The sequence below is a fragment of the Trypanosoma equiperdum genome (genome assembly GCF_001457755.1).
Source record: "Trypanosoma equiperdum strain OVI genome assembly, contig: ctg_453, whole genome shotgun sequence".
Lineage (NCBI taxonomy): Eukaryota > Euglenozoa > Kinetoplastea > Trypanosomatida > Trypanosomatidae > Trypanosoma > Trypanosoma equiperdum.
In genome coordinates, this window is record NW_027124369.1 from 12765 (window position 1) to 22049 (window position 9285).

A 9285-nucleotide genomic window follows, 5' to 3' on the forward strand; every position below is an offset into this window, starting at 1 on the left:
CTTGCGGATATTCAGGTACATTTGTGACGCCGCATGTGAAATACTGGGGGAGGGGGAATTCTAGCTGGGTTTGCCCTAACTCTAACCTCACTTTTTTTTTTAAAAAATCCTTCCTCTCTCCTCGGTGGATGCCATCGGTGGCTGCGTTGGCGCCACCCCCCTCCATCGATTTCTCTTTTGTGTCTTCGTTCTTTCACTTAATTTCACTTTTTTTTATTTTTGTTTCTTCCATATCCCCCGCCTCCCCCAAATCATGCCTGCCCTTGACTCTTTGCATATTACAACGCTGGTACCACCTGCAGTCGTCCGTCAACTTTCTTCCGTTTGAATTGGGTGTGAGAGGAAGAAGCAGCCGTATGAGGGTACCGGGTCTACCGCGACTGTTATCGACAAACAAACCTCCGCACATACGGTAGCACCAAACCAATACAAGTTCACGGTAAAACTTGAGTATCAAAGACCAGTTCCCCCCTTTGCTGCCCCATAAGCTTAATTACCCTAGTTGTGCGTCTTTCTATATGAAAAATAAACGCATGTTTACATATATATACGTTTGTGTGAATGTCACTTTTTTTCCTTCTCCCCCACCATACTCTTTCGCTCTCGCTGGAAGTACAGGATAGCTGTGTATATGTTATGCCGACGTTTCCTCGAATCACTGAGTGCGCCGCCGGCAGGGCTCACACTGCCGTTGGCATCATCACGTTTCAGTTATCGAGTGAGTCCTGTGTTAAATTCAAATGCAGTTGGTGGTGACACAGGGGGTGTGGATGACCGGCTGCACGTCACGCCCTTCTTTGCTTCACTGTTTCCTAATCACTTTGCGGTAATAGGGTCGTGTGCAGAAAACAACAACTCCGCACTTTCATTAAAGTGCCCGCTCACCGCAAGGAGGGTTGCAGCGGCACCGCGCGTCACCGAACGTGTGGGGGATAGAAAAAGCAGTGTAAAGGCACAGCCGCTTCATCCTTGGCACGCTATTGCAAATATTAAACATGCTGTTCTCTATGGTTCAAATGGGGAGGACGGAGACAACAACCCCGAGCCTGATGCAAGTGGAACATCTCAAGCAAAATGCTGCTCGTTTACTATGCTCGAGGGGAGCCGTGACGCTGGAACGTCTACCGACGCGCAGCTTCACACGCGAGGGACCACGGATTCGGATTGCGCAGATAAGGAAGACGAGGAGCTTTTGCTCACTGCTATGAGGGCACGCCTGGCACGCTATTCCGTCCGAAATGATCCTACCACCAGTTCCAACGCCGCTTCCATTTGCAGTAACAATTGCACCGATGAAGATACGGAGAAAGCCGCTCGCGACAGTGTGCCACATAAGAAACCCCTTACTCTGGAGCGGGTGATGCACGCTTCCGCCTACGCATTTCACCACACGTTTGAGGCCCTTGTACGCGACAAGCAAGATTGGCTGGCGGTTAAGTTGTTGCGCCGCTGGTGGCATCACAATCCACATCTCTTTCCACTCGAACTGCAGTTGCAGCAGCGAAAGGAGGTTGCGGATGTTTTGCGTAGGGTACGGCTGGGGGGAGAAATAATTGATGATCGAGACCGACAGACTATTGCAGAGTGCTTGTCTCAAGTGCCTGCCAAGAAGTACCTGGTTTCGTCTGCGTTATTCGGTCGTGTGTTGATGGTTGCACTCAGAATGGGCGACGCGGTGATGGAAGAGGAGTTCGTACTGCGTGAATTGCTTTATGACGCCGTATACGGCATAGTTTGCGGAGGCTGCTTAGCAGGTGCTGAGGACACCTCTGAGGTTGCGGACACCAAGTCTTGCGACATCGGCAATAAACATGGTGTCGGGCCCAGTGATGATGCTTTGGTGGTTGGTGTGGAGTCTCGATCCTCCGAAGGGGGTCCGAAGTTTCATCTTTACAAGGAGAAATACGAAGACTGGCTGGTGTTCGTTGGTGCTATTGCAGCAGCCGCGATGCTAGAACGACATGCGGAGAAGCTTCAACGTGAACATAACCGCGGGTTAACATACGAGCGTCTTGTCCGCGCCGTACGCGAAGAGTATGCCAACTTCATGAACAGAGCGTGCCACCCACAACAAGGGCAACAATCGTGGTCGAGCGTTCCGTTTTCGGCGGACGTGAAGGAAAGCCTGCCGGTTTTGCCAGGCTGGGCCAAGATGCTATTCACAACGGTCTTCCGTTGTTACGAGGAGTCTGGAGTGTTTCATATTTCACCTGCCCGCCGTCCAGGCAACTGTGCTCTGCTGTGGAGGAATATTCATGCAAAACTTCTGGAGAAGTTTCCACACGTTTTTCATGCGGGAAGCACAGTCGCAACGTTGCTTTCATTGGAGGCACTTGAGGAAGCAGCCGTGTCAGCCATGGGTACGCGCCGTCTTTCCTTTGTTGGGAAAGAGGAGGCACTGTGCCGGTGGCGACTGGAATGTCTATCCTGTAAAATCCCATTTGAGCTGTACGGGGGTGTACTCAATGGTGGTGAAAATACCGATGTGGACAATCAGCAAAACGTGGGGGACCCATACAATTGGCCATTTAGTGACTTGCCGCGTACGTACAAGCAGCGTCGAGCTCGTTTCGTTGCATCCTACAGCACCTTCTCCCACAACGGCGACCGAGAGAACCTCGCCGCGAGTTCTTCCCTCGCGGACAGCGGCCGACACCAACTTCACTGGAAACACCGTGAGTTTTTTGGCTCTGGGGTTTGTCTTTCCTCCTCTCGACCAAACATTCCTGTTTTCACTTCCCCAGAGGAAGTATACCGCTGCGAGAGGGATGCTCTGGACGAGGTTGCTGATGCGTGGCGTTGCACGGTTGAGATATTTCGTGATTACTCATCACTGCCCTTACTTCAACTAGACCCTGCGTCCTCAGCCTTTTCGGCGAATGACAGCTTACGGGGGTGCGATGGCGATACAGCTTTGGAGGTTTCTAAGCCGTCCATGTTTGTTTTTCTGCGCCTTATGTCCCTGTTGGCCTCGACGGGCAACCCGCCAAATATCACTGCTGAGAAAGGATCGGCTGGTGATCTGCACTTTCCTCTGGTGGAGTGTATCGAGAGGGACATTATCCCTTTGTGTCATCCGAGTGTTGCAGCACACTTGCGCCGCTGTTGTGTTACCCATTTATCACGAAGTGGCACGCGGGGAGTGCGGCTGCTTTTGGCTCAGCACCAATTGCTCTTGTCGCAGAAGTTGAATGAGGATGCTGCCTTGGAGCGACTCCTGACCGGGTTGTTGTGGTCGGGGGGCAATGGAAGTCACGAGGGCGTGTGTCCTCGTGGCTGCTTCTCCTTTGGAAGCGGGTCGTTAGCATGGCAGTTTATTGCCCAGCAGCGTCGCACTTTCTCCTCTTCATCTGGTTGGTTTATGCTTGATTTGATTCTTTCGCACTTGGTGACGCTCTCTCTCTCGATACCTGATGACCACAGGTGTGCGGTGTTCGTTTCATCCAACATGATTGCCGTCGCAAGTGACAACGCGCGTGAAGACACCGCTGTGCATTCTTCACTTCGGGGTGAGTTGAGTTGTAACCCGCCACCTGCACAGCATCTGTATGTTTCGCTACTACAGTTGCTGGCGTGGGTCGTTGAACAGGAGGAGGTAGGTAAGATTGACAAGTGTCGGGGAACCGGAACTACATCGGCTACTGATGCAACCGCTGGAGTGGATGTAGAATTGAGCTGTGAATGCACGGATGGTGAGCTCCCATCGCTGCATGAGACTGCCCATCACTGGCGGACTGTTCGGCGGTTCCTTTGCAAGGTTTCAGGTTCCCCATTTTCTCGCGTTCCTTTTGCGCCATCGGTGTTGGAACGAATAGCCCTAATCCTCGTTCACACCTGTCCTGACCTCGAACTGCTTTTAGGGTCATTACTTACCCTTTTGTTACAACATCAGAGGCAGCAGCTTAATAAGAAACTTTTTGCCTTTTGCACGAAATCAACAGATGGACCAATGAATGCGGGGCAGGACGATACCACGTCTCCTATTACCCCGCGGTTGTTGTCGAGTCTTTGTGGATTGTTGGTGATAAATGGAGTGAAGGGGCGTGGTGTGTTGGAGTGGCGTACCCGTAGGGGTGCTCCCAGTTGTGGCAGTGAGGAGGAAAAAGTCTCACTCTGTGAGTGGCACTGCTCCTGCTTTGAAAGTGTCATGCAGGATAGCCATTCGTCTTGTGAGGGCCAAGATACTCGTGGGAGTGGTCGTGGCGCTGCGAGTGTTGCAGGTGGCGAGGACGCGATGGAAGTAACGAAAATCGGGCAAACTGGAGTTGAAGCGAAGTACCTTGTGGGCAGCGTCGTGCTTGGTATAGTCGTAGGGGACAGTAAATGGAAGTCATTTTCTGCTGACAACTACAACGTGGCGCTTTTTCTCGACTCAATCCAAAATGACGATAGGGGTGTGTGCGCCAGGGGTTCCAGTGCTACTGACGGAAAGGGCGTTTTCCCCCTAGGAGTTGTGCTTCCGTCGGTGCAGATGACTTCTCTATACCCCGCGGGTGTGCGTCAACGTGTCACAAGCATCAAAGATGTTTTTCGGGAGATGCAGCCCGATCAGCGCTCACGAGTGCGGCAATCTCTATCGCAGAGGGAGCGTACGGAGGTGGGGGGAATGCTTGCTGATTTTATCTTACCCGGGGCTGACGCAGAGGAGTGTGATGGAGACATTGTGCGTCAATTCACACAACATGGGGCTGTGAACGGGGTATGCCACCGTGAGTAGTATATCTGGGATCGAGGTAGGACGCTTGATGTCCCCATTATTTCAACCTGTCCACCAAAAGTTGTTGGGCTCTTCGGGCTACTCACCATTTGGCGATGCAAAATGCATATTTCTACCTGTTGTTCACATGTGCACCGTCTGAGGAGCTCGTTCCCATTTTGTGGAGGGGGCGGCTATTGTTGTGCATGGTTAGTTTTGAGGCATCCCACTGCTTCGTTGATGCCGTCATTAGCACTCTCTTGGCTTGACTGCTCTTTTTCCTTTTGTGCAATTTGGTTTTTGTCGTGAATGGATCGAGTTTAAGTGGTGATTAGAGCGTGCAGGTGCTGTTTGTGCAATTAACACATGAGATGCGCACGTTTCTATCTTATACAGTGGGGGCACACGGTTGCCGCTGGCACCGCCGCACCTCCCCGTCGTAAGCGGCAATTCAACATGAAGGAGGGAGTCAGGGAGCCCCGTCCTCCCAGAAGCACTGAAGTGAGTGCATCACCAGCTACCGTATCCACACCGTATCGGTCGCCTAGAGGCCTCACGCGCCCCCTTTCTCAACGAGAGGAGTATCGTGCCTTCCAACAACAGCAGCAAGAGGCCTTGTGCAATCGTGGGATTCCAGGGGAGTGGATGACGCCATTGCCATCACGTGTTGGTATTGACGAGCATGGTTATGAGGCTCCCCGAGTTACAAAAGAGGAGCGCCGAACAATGTTACAGCAGGCATTAGAACGCAACGCAGCATCGGTTGTGGAATTCACGGATGGTGGAGAAAGTGACATTGAAACCCACGGAATGAGTTCTAGCGACTTTCATTCGCGGGATGGATGGACGACGATACCAAAGGAATCGGCACTGTATAGCAACATTTGTGCGCGTGACGAGCTTCAGTCACGCGCGCGTCACAACTCTTGGTCTCTCTCCCACCTGCGAGGGCATGAAAGGGAAACGGGGAACCTGGCAACACCAGGTTCGTCGGCTGAATCTATGGACAAGGACTGTGTTTCCGTCGCCTCTGAAGACGTTATTGATGCTTCACGAAGACGGCGACATCAGGACGAAGGTTCCTATACAAATGTGTTGGGGGGCGATTTGTTAGAACCGAACTTTGAGAGCATTGGGCAGCCGCGCTCAACTTATGGGATGCGCAAGTTGTTTGTTGCTGGGCTTACAGGTTACGAAGGAATGATCACCAAGGGGGAGGAGGCACTCATATGTGGAGAGTTAATGCTCTTGTTACAGGATCGGCGCGCTGCGTATATCGCAGAAGAAACACGTTACTGCGTCAATTTGTACGAAAAAGAGCTTGGAATCCCGGGGAAGGACACACTTGCCTTCGCAATGGACCGTGCCCCCACTCTACAGGCAGTGCTGGAACGGTTCTTTCATCTCGGTATTATTCCAAGTTTGCCCAACATATGCCAAGTCAACGAGATGATCGGTAACTTCTCGGGGTATCCCGTCCACAAGAAACCGCACACAGTAGGACCATACGTTGGTATAATGAATCTCGTTTCGACCACTGTGATGCACATGCAGCACGTAGACAGCCCCTGGTTCCCCCGCATACATATGAGCCCACGGTCCCTTTTCATCGTGGAACAACCGTGTTTAGGGGAGTACAAAATGGGTTACAAACAAACACACCAGCCCTTTCACGCCTTTGAATATGCTACGCGTGTATCTAAAGATTATCGCATCGAGGTGATGTTTGCTACGGTTGAGGTCTCACACATGCGGTGCCTTCGTGAGGCCGTCGGCCTCACCGACTATGCACGGGTCAAACAGCTTGATGGAGGGGGTTCTGACGGTGTTCCAAGGCGTCAGGAGCCTCAGTTGACCGAAACGGCTTCGTCAAAATCGTGCGTAACACGGAGTGGGGAGGAAAATGATATGTCCTTGTTTGTCGGTTCAGCTGATAGGTGGATTGAACGTCTGCAACGTCAGCTTCATGCGGCTGAAGTCGATAATCGTGGGTCTTCTGGGAGAGAGACGGCAAGCGTTCAAGGCCCCTGCCATGATGGCAATTTGCTCAGGGAACAACTACTTGCTACGGGGAGCATTGGTTCAAAGTCACGACCATTTGAAACTTCTAACGCAGCGGAGGAGGAGGGGCGGGGCGCAGCGGCGGAAAATGGTGGAGGAGCGAACCAGTCGAGGCGCCGGATAATGGCTCTGAAGGCACGCTACGAGCTTGCAAAGAAGTTAAGAGAGGAGCGTGGACCGGAGGTGTCTAGTGGTATGCGCGTCATCAAGGGCCACTCACCGTTGGAAAAGCCAAGGCTGTAGTCGACTTTTTGTAGTAGTCACTTCTTTTGGGTGCCTGCACCCCTGGTATTTCATCTGCTTCGGCTCGTGCTGATTTACCGTGTGGGCGAAGGTGGATCCTCTATGCTTTCTGATGCAAAGTTGCTATTCCCATTGTTCTAGAATTCGCTTGCCTCCTCGAATTCAGTGGGATAGGGGAGGTGGTTGCGATGGTGGTTTGTGATGATGGTGGCTAAGGGGGGAGAACAAAGGACACAGGGCTGTGTAGGTCGTGTTTTATGATTCCATTGGTCTTTTGCCCGATGCGTACTATTGGTGTGCAAGTTGTGGAGGGATGCTGTTGGTGACGGTTTGTTTCCCCCACTTTTTTCACTCATTTTTCTTCTTTTTGTGCACTATCGGGTAAGCATCTCTAATAAATGTGGTTGCCAGGTATATATATATATATATATATATATATATATACCTGTGTGTGTGTGTGCGTGTGTGCTCCACTGCACTCTAAGTAGCAGGACCATCACTTTGAGTTCTCTCTCTTCCTTTTAAATTCCTGGAACGGTACGGCCTCGTGAGGGGAAGGGGAGAGTCATTTATGTTTCTGCCTTCATATCTATATTTTTTTTTTTGCTTCGTCCACTTTCCCCCGAATAACAACATAAGGTGTAGGCGTGAGGCCTACTTGTGTCTAGTGGCCGTGTGTAGGTGGCAGCGTTGCAACAACGCTGTGAGAACGCCTGCTGTGGCTTTTCTGCGGAGGGGTGGAGAGAAGCTTCATGTGGCGCCGGGGGATTTTACTTCTCGCACCACCTCGCGTGCTCTGTCTTACAATGGCGCCAGGTGGGACTATGGCGACGGCGCTCACGCAACTCGGTTACAAGCCGTACACATTTCGTCACACATTTACAGAGGGACGCGTCGGCACGCATCCGCAGGAGTGGTGCGCGGTTCTTGACAAGGAGAAGGCTTTTGACTCCACTATTTTAGGGAACTCGCAGTGTGGGGCCGCAACAGCGGGTAATGGAGTTAGTTTTGATGCACTGGTAGGGCTACCCAGTACATTGGCATTTGAATCCATACTAAGGGAGTGCCCTTTAAGCACACGTGTTATTCTCGTAGAAGAGACTGACAAGGATGCCTGGATGAGAGAGGCGGAAACAACGTGGGAACTGCTTTTGCAGCAGACGGAGCGGGCGGCGCGCCGACGTGCGGGCGCGTACCTTCACAAAATGGTCCAGAAAATGACCACGGGCATAGTGAGTGGGGGATGTGGAAAAAGAAAACAAATATCACCAGTTGCTTTTATTGATATGCTTGAGGAGCGCATCAAAAAAACTGTTCCACGGGATCGGTTGCTCGTATATCGCTACGGTGATGGCTGGGAGCCGTTATGCCGCTTCCTCTCCAAGCCTCTTCCAACTGGAGACGGTACCGAACCTCTGCCTTTCCCAGCGCGTGACGACGGTACATCTGACGTGGCCTATTTGGCCGATCGACTGCAGCGTGTTGATCGAGTTGTCTGGTGGGCAACATGTTGCCTTGTCGCTGCCGCTATTGTAATTTACACACCCTTCTGCGCTCAACTGCGTGACATTGTGGCGGAATATTACGTGGACTATCGTTCCTCCTTTGAACCCCTTTTGGAAGAGAGCGCTGCTTCTGGTGGCAAACTCACACTCCGCCGGGCTCTCGTTTTGGCGAAAAATACAACAATGGCTTTTGAAGAGAAGTTAAATGAGCGTGGGGGTGTTGTTGGGGCGGCGGGTGAGGCGCTGAGTAAACTTACATAAATTGGAAATTCTTCGCAGCTACAGCTCAGAGGAGGCCTTGTAGGTTTGGGCATATCGAACCGTGGTGCTGGTGCTGGTCGTGGTGGCAGAGTGTGCCAGGGAGAGTTGTTTGTGGACTGGAGAGGGCACGAAATAGACAAAAAGAAAGGACCGAGCAGATAAAGGGGTAGCGAAGTCAGGCGTTTCTTGCCTTTTTTGTTTTGCTTTTGCTTTTTGTCTCAAAAAAAAAAAAATACGCGCAGCTTCACTTAACGAGTCGAGTGGTTGCATTAGTCCAATTAGCGGCATTTGTCACACCGGGGCTAGAATGTGTGTCTACCCACCTGTGTACTATATGCTTTCTCGTCGTTGATTCCAATGAAACACTTTCCTCTTGGCGTTTTTTTCTTTTCGTTGACACGTGTGATTCTGTTTCTACTCTTCATTCTTTTCTCTGATCGCGCTGTATAATTCAAATAGAGCGAACGAAGTACGCAGTAGTGACGAGTTTTTCATTTCCCCTCCCCTCTTTTTTTTTTT

General features: G+C 51.5%; 3 protein-coding genes across 3 annotated transcripts; all 3 read left to right on the forward strand.

Annotated features, from left to right (window-relative positions):
• Positions 1–631: 631 nt before the first annotated feature.
• TEOVI_000192000 (uncharacterized protein) lies at positions 632–4717 on the forward strand (the record flags this gene model as incomplete). Its single annotated transcript, XM_067225074.1, has 1 exon — positions 632–4717. One exon carries the CDS (start codon positions 632–634, stop codon positions 4715–4717), a length of 4086 nt encoding a protein of 1361 aa, XP_067081175.1.
• A 345-nt stretch (positions 4718–5062) lies between these two features.
• On the forward strand, positions 5063–7000 carry TEOVI_000192100 (uncharacterized protein; the record flags this gene model as incomplete). Its single annotated transcript, XM_067225075.1, has 1 exon — positions 5063–7000. The coding sequence occupies one exon, from the start codon at positions 5063–5065 to the stop codon at positions 6998–7000; it is 1938 nt and encodes a 645-aa protein (XP_067081176.1).
• Positions 7001–7752: 752 nt separating this feature from the next.
• Positions 7753–8766, forward strand: TEOVI_000192200 (uncharacterized protein; the record flags this gene model as incomplete). Its single annotated transcript, XM_067225076.1, has 1 exon — positions 7753–8766. The coding sequence occupies one exon, from the start codon at positions 7753–7755 to the stop codon at positions 8764–8766; it is 1014 nt and encodes a 337-aa protein (XP_067081177.1).
• Positions 8767–9285: the final 519 nt, after the last annotated feature.